General features: G+C 45.9%; 1 protein-coding gene across 1 annotated transcript in view; it reads right to left on the reverse strand.

The window, feature by feature from the left end:
- The window catches only part of PLS3 (plastin 3), a 52,838-nt gene that overhangs the window by 6,096 nt on the left and 27,507 nt on the right, over positions 1-19,235 (reverse strand). The window contains exons 3-11 of the mRNA XM_015416270.1: positions 15,969-16,056; positions 12,253-12,416; positions 9,492-9,621; positions 7,417-7,549; positions 5,591-5,672; positions 4,689-4,854; positions 4,017-4,159; positions 2,163-2,258; positions 35-235 (exon numbers count right to left, since the gene is read on the reverse strand). Coding sequence (XP_015271756.1) covers positions 35-235; positions 2,163-2,258; positions 4,017-4,159; positions 4,689-4,854; positions 5,591-5,672; positions 7,417-7,549; positions 9,492-9,621; positions 12,253-12,416; positions 15,969-16,035 — 1,182 coding nt within the window. The 5' untranslated portion in view covers positions 16,036-16,056. The remainder of the gene's footprint in view (positions 1-34; positions 236-2,162; positions 2,259-4,016; positions 4,160-4,688; positions 4,855-5,590; positions 5,673-7,416; positions 7,550-9,491; positions 9,622-12,252; positions 12,417-15,968; positions 16,057-19,235) is intronic.

The raw sequence follows: 19,235 nt of genomic DNA on the forward strand, positions 1-19,235 counted from the left end.
AAGAGAGAGAGAGTCTGGGAGGAGAGCAGGTGTGCTCACCTTCCAGCAGGGTCCAGTCAATGTCCTGGTTCTCAGGCTTGGTGAGCGCCGGGTACTTGTTAAACAGGTTTGCAACGAAGGCCAGGTTCAGCTTAGGGTTGCCACTGACGACATCCGCTGGAGTAACAAACTGCCGGCAGCCCAGCCTGTCTGCCTGCTGCAACATGTACTCAGCCCTCTTCAAATCATCTTTCTCCTAAAGAGGCAGGAGCAGCACAGTCAGTCATACTGCAGGGATATTTATCTGCCTTCGAGCCTAAGCCCATCTGTTCAGCGCTGCTCTTCTTCTATATGTGTCAAGCATTGCCAACAAGAGTAGCCTCTTCCCGAGGGTGACAGCACAAAGCTAGATCCTGGGGGCCAGGCTTGTCTTAAGCATTTTTGCAAGGAAAACTCACAACAAAATTATGTTTCTCTGCAACCTTTTTGTGGTTACTTCCCTGTTATAAATGTGCTATTATCCAGGGAGGTTATTTATTTTTTAAATCAACGTGTTTTTATTATTCTGACTCTGCATCATTACCACTTCTCAAGGTTGCTTATACAAAGGGTTTAAAAGCCATCCACAATAAAATCCCATAAAGTGAGGATGCAATCATGTGTGGATTTCCCTCTCTCGCTCCATAGGGGTGACTTTAATAAGAAAGAGCAAACATAAAAGAATTACACGGTGACATTTTCTCAGAAGACATGATGGCATAAAAGTGTCCTCAAAGGGCATCCTTATTTGTTTTCAAGATCAACCATTTCAGACAAGCACTGTGGTGTATTTATTTTAAAAAGTATAAAATGACACATGAAGCGGAGAAAGCAGAGAGGATTTTCTCTCCCCCCCAAAAAAAATATTAGTTCTTGGGTGCATCCAATGTAGTTGATGAGCAGGAAACAGTCAAAAGGAAGCATTTCTTCACATAAGAGAGAATTAAAGTGGCAGAACTCATTGTCACAGAGGATGTGGTGGTAACCAATAGGGTCAATAGCTGTAAAAGAAGAGGACAGACTAATGGAAAGGCAGGCCATCAACGGCAACTGGCCCTGATGGCTAAATAGAACCTCCATGTTCAGAGGCACTGTACTTCCTGAATATTAGCTGCTGGGGGGCAACAAAAGGAGAATGGTAAAGCTATTGTTCGTAAGCCTTCCAAGACATCTAGATGGCCACTATCGGAAACAGACTGCTGGACTGTTTAGACCTTTGGACTGATACAGCCATAAGAACATAAGAGAAGCTATTGTTGAATCAGGCCAATGGCCTATATCCAGTCCAATACTCTGTCACACAGTGGCCAAAAATACCAGGTGCCATCAGGAAATCCACCTGTGGGCCCAGGACATTAGAAGTCCTCCCACTGTTGCTCCCTCCCCAAGCACCAAGAGTACAGAGCATCACTTGCCCCAGACTGAGAGTTCCTATCTGTATCTTGTAGCTAATAGCCACTGATGGTCCCTGCTCCATACGTTTATCCAACTCCCTCTTGAAGCCATCCATGCTTGTAGCCGCCGCCACCTCCTGTGGCAGTGAATTCCACGTGTTAGTCACTCTTTGGGTGAAGAAGTACTTCCTTTTATCTTTTCTAACCCGACTGCTCAACAATTTCATGGAGTGCCCATGAGTTCTTGTATTGTGAGAAAGGGAGAAAAGGACTTCTTTCTCTACCTGCTCGATCCCATGCATAATTTTATAAACCTTGATCATGTCACACCTCAGCCGTTGCTTCTCCTCCAAGCTAAAGAGCCCTAAGCGCTTTAACCTTTCCTCATAGGAAAAGTGTTCCAACCCTTTTATCATTCTAGTTGCCCTTTTCTGCACTTTTTCCAATGCTATAATATCATTTTTGAGGTGTGGTGACCAGAGCCAAGCTCCTGTGATTCCCTGTTTCAAGATTTCCTACACTACAGCCTGCCTCAGTGACTAATCAGGAGCAACATTTATACAAGCGATACAAAATCTGCTTAACAGCACATAAAAAGAGTGTCTTTTGCAAAAAAAGTATAAATCTCTAATTGGGAACGTATTTTCAATATAACCCTTAGACTGCATTAAATATTGCATGTTCACTCAAAGCCAAAAAGCCCCAAAGCTAGGTAGAGTCACAGCAGACCAGCAATGTGCCAATACTTACATTGAAGCCAGACATGTTAACATCAATCTGAGGCTCTCCTTCTTTCTGCCCTTTGGGTGCAATTTGGTTGAGGAGATGGAAATATGCCCTGGAGTCCTGGAGCCAATTTAAAATAAAGGAAAGGATGAGTTAGCAAGCAGCTTGCCTGCTGCAACACTGAACATGTATAATGCTTTCTTCAGTACATTAGATAAATTGATGATCTTAACCCAGTCTTAGAACTATACAAGTAGGAATTGCTTCTGTACCTTAACAGAGTTATTGAAGTCAGTAAGCTTGCAAAAGTGAAGCACAAAAGCAGAAGGAAAAGGAGGCCAAGAGAGTGAAAGGAAGCACATCAGAAATCCAGGAAGCACAAGAGGGAAAAGAATGAAAGAGGTTAGGTTAGTGGACTCAATGTGGTGATGAAGAAGAAGAAAAAGCTGAATATCACTGGGCTGGCACAAATTTTGGATACAGCTTTCATACAGCCTGTCCACTTCTCTCCTCTGTGCTTGCTATGGAAACTGGACCAAACCAGACACCTGGCTAGCAATGATTAAACTAGGCTGGGCAACACCTCAGGGAATTACATTAAAAGGAAGTACTGTATCCCTAAACATTTACATACCTTCTATAGCAGAGTTCTATATGACATGACTACAGGGAATACAGATCATGAGATTGGGTGACGCATTCACCTCCCTAAGCAAAAAAAGCTTTTATTTTTCAAAAAGCAAGTTTCTAGCCTTGTAATTGCAGGGATTTGCATGTGGATCTGCTGAAATCTTCATAGCCAGTAATGTGGCTGTATAAGATTTCCACTGTTTGGGTGGTGGGGCTTCAGTGCCCTATCATCTTCCCCCTTACACAATTGATCAGAATAAAATGGATTTGGTATGTTTTATTTACAAAACCCTTTGTCTCGTGATGCAAAATAATAACGTCTTTAGCATGAAGTACATTCATTTCACAAACCTAGACAGTTAACAGAAGTTTAATTGAGTCATCATTGGGGAGGGGGGTGCTGGCCAAAATTCACAGCAATGGCGCTTGTGTGCATATTAATGAGGCACAGAACCAAAAGACACCCCAGACACACTTGTCTGCTGGGGTGTAACATCTGCCTGAATTACAAATGCATGAAGACAGAAGCACATTACAAGTAGCCTGGGAGAAGCAGCTCCCCATCTATTTGCACCACACCTGCACACAAAAAAAGAAATACTGATATTTCCCACACTGCTGGAAACAGATTAGAGCGCAGCCCCTGTTTTGTTGCATTTCAGGCACTGCAGCCTGTGTGTGTAAACAGGGGCCTCAGCTCAGGAGGACCTGATATGTTTGAAGAAAGAGATGGGCTAGCCAAACAGATACAGACAATTAGGTTGCAAGCGAAACAGAAAGGCACGTAGCCGGGGGAGGGGACAGAAAGAGAGCAAGAGAGAGCACCAAGTGGAATCTGTGTCTAGGGCTGGCCATCCATCTATCTAGGACTTATTACTCCAGCCCTTCTGCCCAGGAGCTCACAGCACCACACGTGGCTCTTCATTTTATTCTCACAACATTCCGGCAGGGTCGCTGAGGGAAGCTAGCGCAAGGTCACCCAGCATGCTTCATGGCAGATCTCCCAGATCTTAGTCAGACTCTCTAACCACTACGCCTTCCATGCACGCCGTTCCTCCCATTCAAGCTAGCTAGATGCACGCAAAAGCCTTGCTAGAGCAGTTTGCTTCTCTCTGCCACAGAGTCCAGTTCCACTGCCTTGACCCAGCTGCAGAGCCTCATCTCCAGTCTTTTCACTTTCCTGACAGTCCACGAGAGTAAGTTGTTCAGTTGAAGCCCCGTCACCCTTTGTTGCAGGCCTGCTGATACCTTGATCTCCGAGCTGAAGTTATTGATTTTGTGCCACCCGGAATTTTCTAAGTGGAAGTTCGCCCATCTCAGGAGCAGCTCTTCAGGGGACAATTTCATCAGGTCCTCTAAGGTTTCCCCGTCTCGAAGCAAAGCAGCCAAAGCTGAAAAGAACCACAAAAGCATGGAGGGAAAAGATCAGTGGAGGCGCCAGGTATGCATGACACACCTGCATGACAACTGATGGGACGATTCTTTTACCTTTAAGAGGGGAGCAGTCAAAATCAAGCAGCATCACGGTTGGGCATGGAGGTAGCCCCTCTCCTCCTAGCCCTACTGTACTTCCTTGGTACAAGACATCTTAAAATTGCAAACTAAAATATTCTGACACTTGACAATCTAGTCATAGCAGGTACGTCACATTCAGGGCACGGCACGTGGGTAATTCAAGTTACACTGCAGTGGTTACAAATGCACATTTATTCAGATTCTGGGGATAGAGGCACAGTCCCCTTTGCTTTCCTCCCCGCACTCCTGCCTCGCCCCACGCTGCATTCCCAGCACTTCTCCAAAACACAAAGAAAAAATGACTGGCATGTGCACGACACAGCAAGCTCCGCAGTTGACAAAAGTGACGCTGGCAGGCTGCGGTTAGTCTCCTATCCAGGTGTGAAAAGTTCAGGTTTCATTTACCTTCATTTCGGCTGAGCTCTATGTCTGCAAACAAGCCAATCTTGATAATCTGCCAGAGAAGTCCCAGGACCAGGTGCGGCTTCCCTTCCCGCAAATCCTCTGCTCCAATGTTGACCACATGGCACCCAATGGCAGAGGCTGAGTTCAGAGCCAAGTTCAAATTCTCCTGCAGACAGAAGGACCAGGTTAGAGAGGTCTTGAGAGGGAGGCTCACAGCTCTCTTCCGAGCCAAAACATCTTCAGTTAGTCAAATCCACCACACCCTTAACGGATGTCCCAAGATTCCCGGTTACTTTTTTCTTCCAAAAGTGCTACCTTCGATCTAGGTGGAATAACAGCTTTACTAGACAGTGGCATTTAAAATTTCCTGGCAGCTTTGCTGTGAAGCTTGAATGTGCACAGCTGGCAAAACTGTAAACAACATAATTTCTAGTATCTGACGAAGAGAGCTTTGGCTCTCGAAAGCTCATACCCTGAAAAACCGTCTTGGTCTCTAAGGGGCTACTGGGCTAGAATCTAGCTTTGTAAACATGTGTTAACCTTGCAGTTAAAAGTCTGTGTTTGTTTTAGGAATGTGATCCAGCTTGGAGCTTTGAACATCTTAACAGCTCTGGGGAAGTCAGTAAGATGGCCCCACTCGAAAGCTTTCCCACTCTCATAAGCTCCATGCACCGTCTCGGTCACGTGCAGACCCCCGTCTTCTTACAGCAATTAATATTTACTGAACAGTGTCCCTTTGCAATGAGGCTCCCTTTCAGGAGGAAACAAAGGCACTGTACAAAGGACCCTTTAATAATTAAAGGAAAACAAAACTCCTCTCTCAAGGCAATTCCCTTGGATCAATGAACAAATCCAGCGTTATTTCAGCCCGTAGAAGAGCCAGTCGGAACAAGATCCCCCACCTGAATTATGAATGGTGTTAGCTTCTTCTTGTTGATTGCCCTTTCATCAATTGTGTCGGGAACAGAAAGGTTGATCATTTTACTAGGAGGAAGAGACAGAGAGAGAGAGAAAGACGAATATTCAAGTTAACATAAATGAGTTCAGTGTTTAAACAAAAGGCAAAGAGTATTTTCAACTAAAACATGCAGAATCCAAGTGAAATTCAAATAATTCCTTGTGAATAACTGCTAAACTAGATTTTTACAAAAAGAAACACTCGCAGCAAAAGTCTACGAAATAATCACAATACTTTTATACTAATGGGTGGCCATGTTTTGTTAAGGGACAGAGTATGGGAAGAGTTTATATTCTTCAATCATGAGAAATTCTAAAACATCTGCTTTAAATTATTTTAGCAACATTCCTGTTTAAGCATGTACAGTGGGCAAACTTGGGGGGGGGGCGCAGCACAAAACACATGATACAATTCTATGAATATGTTGATTCCAACCCTCCTACTGCTGCTGATGTGAGAAGCCAGTGAGGTGAAGTAGATGGAGACAGCCTAGGAAGACCCAAGCAAGGCTCAGACAGACAAAATGCTGGGATAGATCAAGATGGGTAGCTGTGTTGGTCTGTCTGTAGCAGCGGAAAAGAGCAAGGCTCTACCAGTAATTTTTTCCCTCTAAAAATTGGGCATGTGGGGCCCTACTTGAATCAGGACCACAGCATGATGGGTGGGGGGAGGGGGGTTAAGCCTTCCCCCTGCACCATTTCCCCAACCTGCAATGGTCCCAAGGAGCAGCTATTTGTGCTGCTGAGTAAACAGAATGTACTGAAATCGGTACCTGGAAGTTTGCCCCCAAAGTGCAAAGAAACAGCTCTCTGGGGCCATTTCAAGTCAGAAAGGCTTAAGCCCTCTTCCCTTTGTACCACACCCCCAATCTGAATTAGGGCCCTGCACGTCTTGATTTTTGCAGGGGGAAAACACGAATCCTGGATTTCCACTAGTTGAATTCCTAGCACCTTGTCTGTCTGAGCTCTTAGACATGGCATTCACATGACTGCATAATGCTAACTAAGGATTGTATCTTTCATCTGGAGCGTTAATTTAGTGTACAGATGTTTGGCTGGGCTGCATTACAACTGGGAAGTGAAGTTGTTCAGGAATTCCTTTAAATTTGAGATTTCCCCTTCTTTCTTTTGGTCTTCTGCTCCTTAACTGCTGGTTAACCTTTCAGCTTTCAGCTCACAATTATTTACTATGTTTAGATATCTCTCTTGGTGAAGTTTTGGAAGGGAAGGGAAAATCTTCTTAGTCAAGTTTGAACATTTAAGAAAATAAAATAGCATCTTCCTGTCATTTCTTGTCTTGCTGGAAGCCAGGCAGGCCTGGTTCTGGTCAATCGCAAGAAAGGAGTCTGCCCAGGAACTCCCAGCCTTCAGTTGGATGGAAGAAAGGCAGGATGCCAATGTAATCAAAATGTGTGTGCAAGCTGGTGCTCTTTGAAGCATGGAATTAAAACGTACTGGATAAACAAACATAATCAGAACAAAGAGTTAAATCAAAATTTAATCACATGAAAGGTAGTCACTGAAAATGCATCTTGTTTTTGGTGTGGCTGAATCATGACTCTACCACATATGGGTGGAGTGACCTCAGAAAATTAATATGGAAATATCACTTGTGGCTTTTGCATAAACTCACTTTTCACCAAGCCATCCTAAATTAGAAGGGTGTAACTCTGCTTAGGACTGCACTGTGAGTACAGCAACAGCTACTTCCTCCTCCCTGCACATTTCCAGTTGCATCCATAATGGGAAATAACCGGAGCTCTCAACTTACCACAGAACAATTCCATCCCCAACAGCTTTGAAGAGATCATCTGTGTTTGGGTTCATTGGAATGACATGCCTACAGTCTGGGTCGTTTTCTAAGGCTTTGTTTACCCAGTTCACAAAGGCATATTTTTCTTCCTCTAAAAAGGGGAGAGATTGTAAGTTCACTCCCTGTACATTTACCGCTCAGTCACCCCGGCAAAGCAACACAGAGCTTAGTCCTTCCATCAAATTCCCCACCGCCCTACTGTGAGAATAGAAACTACAGGAGGAGGCAGGTGTATAAGATTCTTCAGGGATGTGCTACCAGAAATACCAGCTGCTATGGAAGTGGCACAGTTTTAACTGCTGTGACTTCAGCAACCAAAGGGGCAAGTCTTGTCACTCCGCCATGACCTGCCAGTCAATATTGATACAGTATGTGGAGGCCCCTTGGCCATCTTTGGATTTGGTGTTTGACAGCTTCAATCGGCTCTCCCAGGCTTATGTTGAGGGGATACTGAGTGCTCCACTTGCCTCTTGGACCCATGCCCGTCATGGCTGGTGAAAGTCAGTGGTAACGGAATACGAAACCCCCTGGTGAACATTACCAATCTGTCCTTGAGTACAGGGGTTATACAGGGGGATTAAAAGAGGAAGTGGTTTGGAGACCATGGCTGGATGGCTAAAACAGAGCCAACTGAAACTGAATCCACAAAAGATGGAAGTTCTATGGCTGAGTAGGGGCGTCTCACGGGTGGAATGCCATCTTCCGGCTCTTGACCCTTAATACCTATGCCACCCACCAAGAACTTATATGTGATCTTGGATAGCTCCTTTATCAATGGAGGCCCCCGTCACAAATGTTGCCAGGCTGGTGTTTTTACAACTGTACCAAGCCAGGCAACTAGCCCCCTTCCTGTCTCCCTCCAACCTTGCCACAGTAATCCATGTAGTGGTCACCTCCAGGTTGGATTACTGTAATGCCCTCTATGTGGTCTACCCTTGAGACTAATCCAGAATTTGCAACTGGTCCAGAATGCAGCGACCCAGGTCCTTGCGGGGACCCCTTTAAAAGCACACCTTCAACCAGTGCTCTGCTGGCTGCACTGGCTCCAGATTGAGTACCAGGTCAGATTCAAGGTTCTGGTATTAACCTTCAAAGCCTTGATTGGTCTGGGGCCAGCATACCTTCGGGACCACCTTTCCCAGCATATCCCCTGAAGGGCACTATGCTCTGGGGAGCAAAATCTTCTGGTGATCCCTGGCCCGAAAGATATCTGGCTGTCCTCGATCAGAGGCAGGGCCTTTTCAACCCTGGGCCTCGCCTGGTGGAACTCCCTCCCTGGTGACATCCATCCCCTGCAGGACCTGAGCCAGTTTCGCAGGGCCTGCAAGACAGAGATATTCCACCAGGCCTATGGTTGAGAACAGCAACGATCTACCATGAAACCTGGCCTCCACCTCTCACCCTTCCCGCCCCAATGGGGAGGGCGTAAATTGACATCAGACGCCATTAGACGATCACACTGTAATATTATATTGTTTTAATTGTTTTTATTGAACTTGTTGTACTGTTTTATTTATTGATATGAGTATATTATGTACACCGCCCTGAGCCCTCTGAGGGAGGGCGGTCTATAAACTGAATCAATCAATCTATCAATCTCCATGATGAAAGCTGCCCCATACAAACTGCAGAATATAGTTTTTATAGATGGGTTGGTCTGGTCCAGTGTTCCCTCTGAGCTGAGTTAGTGTGAGCTAGCTCACAGTTTTTTAGCCTCCAGCTCACACTTTTTTGTCTTAGCTCAGGAAGGATGGCTCCAGAGCAAACTAATTTATGCAGTAGCCAAATCGCTCGCTCACAAAGTAGAATTTTTGCTCACAAGACTCCACAGCTTAGAGGGAGCACTGAAAGGTTGCCAAAATGGACTTTGGCATGAGAGTACTATGTGAGAGTCAGTGAAACTTTTTGAAAGGTGTGGATCAGCCACAGCTTCTTGACTCCAGCAGGCTTCCCCAGCACCAGCTCTTTGGTGGCTTCTTATTCACAGGTTTGTTCTGGCTTTGCCCAAAACTATTTGACTGTCAGAGAAATACCTGAGTAAGAGTGCTGGGTGCCTTCACTCGACAGCTCAGAGGTCCCACCAATAGCACAAATGCCTTCTTTCCGGTTGATGGCTTTTCTGAATGTTTTAGCAATGTCACTGCTCTTCACCTCTTGAAAGATCTAGTTTGTTAAATAAATAATGTTATAAAAACACAGTAAATATACATATTCTTTAGAAATTACAAAACATGCAGCATTTTCAGATTAATACTCAGTGAGCTGATAAATATGTATTCCGAATGTGTCATGTCAGATGGCTGAAACACTCTTCCATACAAAGAAGGAGTGCAGCTGACAGGAACAAGGCTCTGCAGCAGAAAACGAGCACTTAAGGGAGAGAGCTAGTCTAGAACCCTCTTCCTGGCATGCTCAATTTCTATGAGATTTTTAAAAGAGAATCATGTGATTCCTGTACCTCAGTGGTATTACTCAGTATAGGACAAATGCACCAGATACACCATGTGGGGGTGGAGCAGCTTGGTGTGTACGTATATTTGTGGGAGAATGTTTTAAAAGCCCTTAAGAACATAAGGAGAGCCCTGTTGGATCAGACCAGTGGTCCATCTAGTTTAGCATCCTCTTTCACACAGTGGCCACCCTGTTGCCCAGAAGGGCCATCAAACAAGGTAGAGAGGCTAAACTCCTGACGCTGCCTCCTAGCACTAGTATTCATAGGTTTCTTGCCTCTGGATACGGAGGTTCACTTTACTCACCTTGCCAAGTAACACTGATGGACCCATCCTCTATGAAACTGTCCAGTCCTGTTTTAAAGCCATCCATGTTGGTAATGATTTCCATAATTTAATTACTCATTGCATAAAGAAGAACTTCCTTTTGTCTACGCTAATTGTCCATTGTGATGGAGTTCTTGGAAGCCAGACACCACCCCACAGGATTTTTCCACCATCACGTAAATTTCCCACTACAGGGTTCTCAGTAGGATTTTTTAAAAGGGAGATAAAGAGGTATGCTGACAGGAAAATGATGGTTTGCTTTTATAGTGAACAAGAACAGTTTTATTCAGAGGGATACACTCAACTGAGGTCAATATTAACACTTAACCAGGAGTTGTGGGGAGTTAGGTTTCATACAATAAATGCCTAAAGACAAACACTATCTCAGACAGGTTTATAACATATAAATATAGTAACCTGCTGCAACCAAGTTACACACTGGACCCAGCAAGCCCTGCTGGCATACTGCAACATGTATTACCCAGACAGGGGAACTTAAACAAAGGTCTGATCACTCCACAGATATTTAATTCATTCTCTTGTTAAACTAACCCTTCCCTCTCATTCCCAATTCCCACCCTCTCATATCTGAATCTTTCCCAGTACATGGCTCCTATTGGCTGGTTCAGAGAGCTGCTCTGATTGACTCCTGTAAAGCTGGGGTACATTTTTATGCTCTACCTGTCTGTCACACCCATCAACTCCATTGGGTACCCCCAAGCTCTAGTATGAGAACATTTCCTCCCTGCACAGATCTTTGAAAGATGCTTGCAATTTTCACGGCTGCATTTTTGGCAAGGGAGAAAGAAACCCATCCTGTAAAACCAGGGGAAAACTGCACAGCTCAGTGTCCTATGTAGTTTGGCCCCGAGGGAATGAGTTTTGAAAGACAATCTGTCAACAGGCTTTTGTATTAAATCTTTCCAAAATCCAAAACATAACAAAGAAGGACCCGGAACGTTAAGGTCAGGAAGGCAAAGAGCTAGCTCAGGCCCTTCTGTGTCCGACAGATTAAATCATGGTTTGTGCCCAAGAAATACATCTGACCTGCTTTGACTCTAGACAACTTGACAATTCTCAGAGCGATTTGCGGTTCTGAAGTGCAGATTTCCCCCCCCCCCAATACTACATACTCCCTGCTGGGGGTCAGGTTGCCATGCTGAGCCTGGCAACATGAGAGGCTTGGGTACGCAGGGACATGTTGGTGTCTGGGATATTGGTAATGTAGCTGACACCACTACACCACTTCTGGGTACAACCCAACAGTTAGCACTAGCAGGGCTCTTTTTGTAGAAAAAGCCCAGCAGGAACTCATTAGCATAATAGGCCACACCCAACAGCAGAAACTCATTAGCCTATTAGGCCACACCCTGACCGCACCACTCATTAGCACATTAGGCCACACCCCCATGTTACCAGAAGTGTGGTCATCCAGCCACACCCACCTTTCCCTTCTTATTCTGTTTACCTTGTTTGTTGTCAAAACCCAGGGCTTTTTTTGTAGCAGGAACTCCTTTGCATGTTAGGCCACACACCCCTAATGTAGCCAATCTTAATGAGTTTCTGCTATTGGGTGTGGCCTATTATGCTAATGAGTTCCTGCTGGGCGTGGCCAACTCGGGAGCCAGCTGGAACTCTGTTCCTGCCCAAAAATAGCCCTGAGCACTAGCAATTCCTTGAGCTACCCATTGTTGCTTCTTGATCGTGCCTGGAAGTGAAGTACGGACACAGAGGCCAGCAATGTTTTTACTTCTATTTTTCCCCCACCACTGCTCTGAGCTGCAGCAGGCAACAGTAATGATCCGCTGGGTAGGGGTGGGGTGGGGTGATGGTACTGCATAAGAAACTGAAGGGCAAAGTCTTAATGGGTGAAATCAAGTTATGGGCTTGTAATTACTTTTGCTGTGCCGTAGAATGTTATTTTCCTATGGTTCAGAAACACGAGAGCCAGCTGTCTTGCAATGCAAAGAGTTGCAGACAACGAGGACTAGCAGCAAGGAACTTCAAGCATGCTTACGTAAACAAATTCTTCAAAGCTGATCCTTCCATCTTTATTCTTGTCACCATCAATCATGAGCTTCTGAATGATCTCTCTCACTTTGTAGCCAGGAAGAGGCAGGTTGGCTTCTTTGAACAGCTCATGCAGTTCATAGTCACAGATAAATCCATTGCTGTTGAGGTCTGACACATAAAAGCAAGAGACAGGCAGAAAAGTAAGTTGAGATCTAGGTGAAATATTGCCTGGTAGCAACCCAGCAAGTCTTGGACTTTGTCCTAGTAAATCTCTACCAACACACACACACGCACACACAGTGTGGAGATGCTAGTCTAATTTATAACCAATTCCTCTTGCACAGCACTCTTTGGGTCACGTGCCCAGGGCAAATTTGGTTGCTAGTCTAACATACTCAGAATAAGAGTGGCTCTTCAGGGCCTCAGGCAGAGAAAGGTCTTTCCCAGTACCTGCTACCTGAGATGGTTTAGCTGTGGATGCCCAGGACTAAACTGGGAACTTTCTCGATGCAAAGCAGGTGCGTGACCAGTGAGCCACAGATCACTAGAGCCACCAATAAGTTTTTCTGCACTGGTTCCCTGTGTACAATTAAACTTTGTGGCTTGGTTGGTATTTCCTTTTTTTTTTTGTTATTGCTGTTGCTAACGGTTAAGTAGTCTGCAGGACTGAGTTTGTACACCAGAGGGCAGTTCCAGATACACCAGCAAGCCTGTGCTGGAGGGATTTCTGGATCTGGCTGGCTTCCCAGAGCCACCGAGGCAAACTCTGGATCAAAGAAGTCTTCCTTTCTTTATGGGTCAAATCCAACTCAAGCACTGGACATTCCCAGCCCCCCTCCCAGTTTCTTGGATCTTGCACCTCCTCTGGCAACTTCACATCCAGTAACATAGAAAAGGCACTTCCTGCACAGTATGGCTGGATGCAAAAGCTCACAGAAAAGGTGAATATGATCCTGTGTTCACTATTGCAAATTGGGCAGGTGGTCTAATTGCTTTCAGATGTTTTTTCCAAACAACAAAATTTAGATTCTTGTCTGCCCCCTTACCTGCTTTTCTTGCATTGCACACAAGGCCCGGGGGCTCCCTCTTCTCTCAGCCTCCAATGAAGAGCACCTTTCACCCCAAGCAACAGCAATTGTGGGATTTGGAGGGATGGTCTTGTTTTTACACTGGTTTTAGCATGAGCTGGGGCAGGGCGGGGCAAGCTGTGAGCAGTGTTCCCTCTAAGCTGAGTTAGTGTGAGCTAACTCGCAGTTTTTTAGCCTCTGGCTCACACATTTTTGTCTTCGCTCAGGAAGGCTGGCTCCAGAGCAAACTAATTTATGCCGCAGCCAAACTGCTCGCTCACAACTACTTAATGCCAGTAGCTCACAAAGTAGGATTTTTGCTCACAAGACTCCACAGCTTAGAGGGAGCAGGGGCTGTGAGTGAGGGGGAATCCTGTTCAAATCTCAGCTCAGCGGCAGCATCAGGCAGCCACTCTCTTCCACCTTAGCTCCTCCCCCCACACATCATGAGCCCCAAGTGGGGCTAATAATGCCACCACACTGTATAACAGACTTGCAAAAATCACCCATCACCTAGGGTTGCCAGCTCCGGGTTGGGAAACACCTGGAGATTTTGGGGGTGGAGCCTGAGAAGAGTGGGGTTTGGGGAGGGGCTTCAGTGGGGTACAAAGCAGCCATTTCCTCCAGGGCTGATTTCGCACTGGAGCTGCCTCGATGTGGCACCGCCGTTTGCCCCGATACTATTGGTCAATTTCACACCCAAAGCTGCGGGGCTGCATTTTGACTCGCAGGTTCGCCCGATTTCCCCCGCAGTTTCGTGATCCTGTTTTTTGAGGATCACGAAACTGCAGAGGAAATCGGGCAAAGCCGCGGGGCAAAATGCAGCCCCGCAACCCCACCCTCACCCCCATCCTTCCACTTGAGGTTTGCTAATGAGGTCTTGCTGATGTTTCTATCTCATGTGGAAGCCAAGCTGACCTCTGCAAATAGCAGGGGCTTTTCCCTCACAGCCCCAACGCTTTCAAAGGTTCCAGAGAAATGCGTTTGGCTCCCACTCTACCTGGAACCTTTTTTTCTGCTGCTTTGCCTTGTTTCATTCTGCGGTTGTTCTGTGTTTCATTTTTTAAAAAAAATACATGTTGCTTCTTATATCTTGAAAAGTATGCTGCAAATGTGTATAACACTAAAATAAACCTGGAGAGCCCAGACTAGCCCAGACTTGTTAGATCTCAGAAGCTCAGCAGGGTCAGCCCTGGTTAGGATTTGGATGGGAGACTGGCGAGGAAGTCCAGGGTCTCTGTGCAGAGACAGGCAACGGCAAAACACCTCTGAACGTCTCCTGCCTTTAAAAAAGGGCTACTCACCCGGTTGGCCTGTGATGAGTTAGGAATTCATTGCCTCTGGGCAAGATGATGAAAATTATTACCTTTTATGCCACAAATGATTAACAAATTGATATTTAGGTGTTCGTAAGGCCAGCCAGTTTTATGGACTTTCCCCCCGCCCCCCCTTTTTTTTTTGCAAAGGTGTCTCATGAGTTTATTGAAAAGACCACTAAGAAAGTATATGTGAAATGTTCAGAAACAAACATTCAGGATAGGCATTCATAATAACTACTCTTTTATTAGCCTTATTATTAGTGAAGGAATCCTGCCTCAAATAACCTGAGTCATATGTACACATGAACTTGCCTTGTGCCGTTATGCCTTTGGTCCATATGACTCGGTGCTGTTTCTTCTGACTGGCAGCTCTCTCCAGTATCTTTGAGATTCTCTAGTAGTCAAAGTATTTCAAATAGCAAGTATTGGGAAAGTCCCTTATCTGCCTGAGATACTGGAGAGTTTAACAGGAGATGCTGGCAGGGACTGAAACTGGGACCTTCTGGCTGCAAAGTAGGCACTCCTCCCGGGTTTGCCAGGTCCCTCCTGGCAACCAGTGGGGGACGCAGGGGGACCTACCGGAAGAGAAAGGCCCAGGCCTCGTCACCAGTGTTGTACATGAAGTGACATCATCACACCAGTGATGTCCAGGTGATACTCTGGTATTTGGGCAAAAACTCTATGGTCAAACCAGCTTCTACCATGGAGTTTTTGGCCAAATAGCAAAGAGGAGAGCCACCTGGACTAGCGTGATGATGTCACTTCCTGTGCAACACCAGTGATGAGGCCTGGGCCTTTCTCTTTCTTCAGGTAAGTCTCCCCCCAAGCCAGCTGATCGGTGGCTGGGAGCAGCACCTGGTGGCAAGGGACCCCTGCCTCCACCAGTGGGTCAGTCAACCCTAACTCCACCACTCAGCCACAGTCCCCACTCATCTCTTCACAGGAAATGTTGGTCTGCAAGTTTTGTTTCTGTGATCCATTCTTAGCCATCAGATCTTCCATGTCATTGACAGCCAAAGTTATAAAGATTTGGTGCAACACCTACCCCAGCTCTACCCAATTTTGCCTGGCAGGCAACATACCATCACAAAAGCCATAAAGAATAATGGAGGAATATTGTCACATGGGCAGAGTAAAGAGCCCTATCAGTATTCCTCTCCTCAACTCTAAACCGGTAATTAAATCTTGTGCAAGTACCAGCATACCTTAGGGGGAGGGGGGACGTATAAATACACGATGACTGCACAAATGCTCTCGCAAGGCAGCCAATCCAATGTCTGGCTCTCAATACCAAATACATAATTCACGACAGTGGAAGCCATCGGTCCGCTTACCCACTTTGGCAAAGGCCTCTCTGAGTTCTTCTAGTTCATCTTTGGATATCTGTGTAACGTTGGCCATTTCATGCACCAAAAGAAGGACCTGCAGGCAGGAGAGAGGAAGCCATTACTGAGTCAGGAAAACAAAAGCCTGTGACTAAAAGCCCCATTAACTAATGTTGCCTGCCCTGCGATAAACAGAAAATGGACTTCTACTGCTGCATCTCTTGAAACTGAAATTTCTCCAACCAGAAGAGGGGTGTACACCATCCCCCCTCCTTCGTGCTAGATAAGCCATTGGTGTTGTTAATATTTAGCCCTGTCTGTAACTATTTCCTTCTGAGAACGGCACAAACTGTGACTGCCCTTCGGGAGTCATTGCCATGCATGCTACAAACAGAAAAAAGCAGCACGCAAAAATCCATAAAATATCCTTTGGTAATGGAAGCCCTGTCAATTGCTGTAAAAACTAAGCAGAGGCAATGCTTTTGGGTGCAGCCCTCCAAGTATCCAGTAGCCAGGGGCATCCTACAAATTTGGCCTGGTGACTAGAAGATCAGGAAGCTTTTTCCTCCTAGCAGGCTCCAGGAAAACTGCGTTGGATCCCGAGTTTTGCAAAACTCCCTGGAAATACTGAAATGCATCTTTCTAGATACACATATAAAAATGCCTTGTAGTTATTGTTGTTAAACAGGATGCACAATTTTAACCTGGTTTTGTGGAGTGTGTATTTAATGACTAGCTAATATCCTGGGTTTCTTGCATCTACAGACAAGACATGCTCTGGTAATTCTATTCAGTTCTGCTTTCCTTTCTGAACCGGTTTTCACTGTCCAGGCTTCGTGGTACCCAGAAACACTGGGAAATAATTCTCCAAAACTGTTAGCCGACACCCTTCTCCCCCAGCACATTGATGGATCTTCATCCTCAGAAAGTCACCAGAGGCAAAATACATTTCAGAAGTGATGTAAAGCTCTCTCTTGCAATGAGAATCCCTCCAAGTTAGGAGGACAGAGAAACTGGCAAAGGGGCAAGAATGTGGGGAGGGTCCATGTAGAAAGTGGGGCCAAGATTCTCCTCTCTGTTCTCCCATTTGTGAGCAACAGCAGCAAACCCTCAAAAGAGAGAAGGGACTTTTTGAGGGCAGAGCCGAGAACCCGTAAGCCGCAAGGGTCCTCATTCCTGCAGTAAAATGCAGGGTTGTGCTACATATACAGTCAGCACCAAACCAACAGCCAGCACCTTGCATGACAACGGAAGGCTACACTCTTCAAGCTGAATATGCAAAGGGGGGTCACAAGGCCTTTCTGGCAAGGGAGAGGCAGGCCACAAAAGGGGTCATACCAGAGCATTTTGTCAAGTGGCAAGAGACTGTGGTGGTTCTGTGCCAGACTATGTTGTTTGAACAAGCCCTGAGAGAGTTCTCCCCCACCTCAGCCCCGGCCTGTGTTTGCAGAGTGACTCAAGAGAATCTGCTTGTTGTTCCAAGCTGGTGAGTGTGCTCATGGCAATTGTTATGTTTAGAATGCAGATTTGCCTGAGGCTGCAAACATTTAGTTTGAGAGTGTTATTTTGTGTGTTCAAGGAATAGTTTCTAATGGGGTGCCTGGGTGAAAAAAGAAAGTCACAAAAATAAGGACATGGTAAGTGCAGGAGCCTCCAGGGAAAGGAGGCACCCTAAACATCCACTACGTCTGTAGCACTATCGGCAATGGCTTTATGTGGCCGGAGTAGATAAAAGGAGAGTGGGACGGCTTTATCAGACACATCTCTTGGCACCCAGAGTCTGGCTGATTTCATTTAGTGTCAGGAAGGAATTTTCATTCCCCATCCCAGATCAGACTGCCAGTGGCCGGAGTAGATAAAAGGAGAGTGGGAGGTTCCCTTCCCCTATGGAGTGTGGCTTGGTCATGTGTTTGAGGGATCCAGCTCTGCTGGCAACTTGGCCTGTTGCAAATCTCGGACTTCCCTGGTCTCAAATCGGGGCTAAATCTATGGTGGACTCTGCTTTGGTGCTGTGGGTGGGGAAGGATGGACACGCCATGCTTCTAGCTTCTATTATCCCATTAATTTTATGTAAGTACACCCTTGCTTAAGACCTGCAAGAAATTGCTGAGTGAAACACTCCAGTATCTTACTTCCCAAACATTTTTGGGGTTTTGCTATTTTGCTGTTTCATCCTCTTTGTGATTGAGCACACTGGAGTTTGCAGAGGGCACAAGAGAATATGCATGAAACAGCTTACCAGAGGAAGGCTAGTGTCCACCTTGCTATTATCATGGTATCTAATAGTAAAATGGCTGGCTTCTACTGATTTTAAAAAGCAGCCAAACCAGGCCATCCAAAGTCAGGAGGAGAGGAAACTCTTTCAGTAGACAGAAAAATATGGCTTTGTAAAATTAACCAAAAAACAGTAAAAAAAAATGAGTAGGTGTGTACTGAGCATACTCCAGGAGACACAGAATAGTGTTGGGAGCCAGTCAAAGGAGGGAAAGAAAAAAAGATGGAGATTGGGAAATTAGCTTTCTCAGGACCCTGAGTAGGTACAGGATTCTGGATAGAGAGATTTGGGTATGTGTTAGGGCTGCCAAGTCTCACTTACCTGTGGCAGGGGGTTCCTGGCTCCTCGTTGGGACTTTTCTGCTGTGTGTGCAAAGCAACATCATCACACTAGGGCTGTCATGTGGCGACACTTGAGCACTGGGGGCAAAAACTCTATGGTAACCATAGAGTTCCTCCCCAGAATGTTAGAGTGTCACCACACGATGGCCCCAGCATGATGATGTCACTGCATCAGTGGCATCCCTGTGGGATGCTGCTGTTCAGGGGTGGGGACTCCCCCACTGGCCAGCTGGCCAGCAGCAGATTGGGGGGCCCAAAATCGGGGGATCCCCTGGCCTGACCGGAGGGATGGCAACCATAGTGTGTCTATATAGAAGAAGCTTTCAATTCTTTTTTTTCCCCCTTCATGTTCCCTCTTTCAGTTTTTCATTGACACCCCCCCCCCAGCCTGTAGTTCTATAAGAATACACTGGAGCCAAATCTCCCCTCACCCTGACTACCAGCATCTCCTACCAACAAGATGACTTGTACACCTTGGCTACATTCAGCAGCTACTCCTGTGCGCAATTACACACACACACACTTTAGTTCCTCTGGCTGAAGCCAATTCCCAGGCCAGGAGGCAGTTCCCCAGTGAAAGTTGAATATTCTCTCAAATGCAGAAACAGGAACAGAAGGCAAGTGACCACACAGCAGTTACAAGGGGGGGGGGGGAAGGGG

The sequence above is a fragment of the Gekko japonicus genome, unplaced genomic scaffold (assembly GCF_001447785.1).
Source record: "Gekko japonicus isolate JY-2015 unplaced genomic scaffold, Gekko_japonicus_V1.1 scaffold603, whole genome shotgun sequence".
NCBI lineage: Eukaryota > Metazoa > Chordata > Lepidosauria > Squamata > Gekkonidae > Gekko > Gekko japonicus.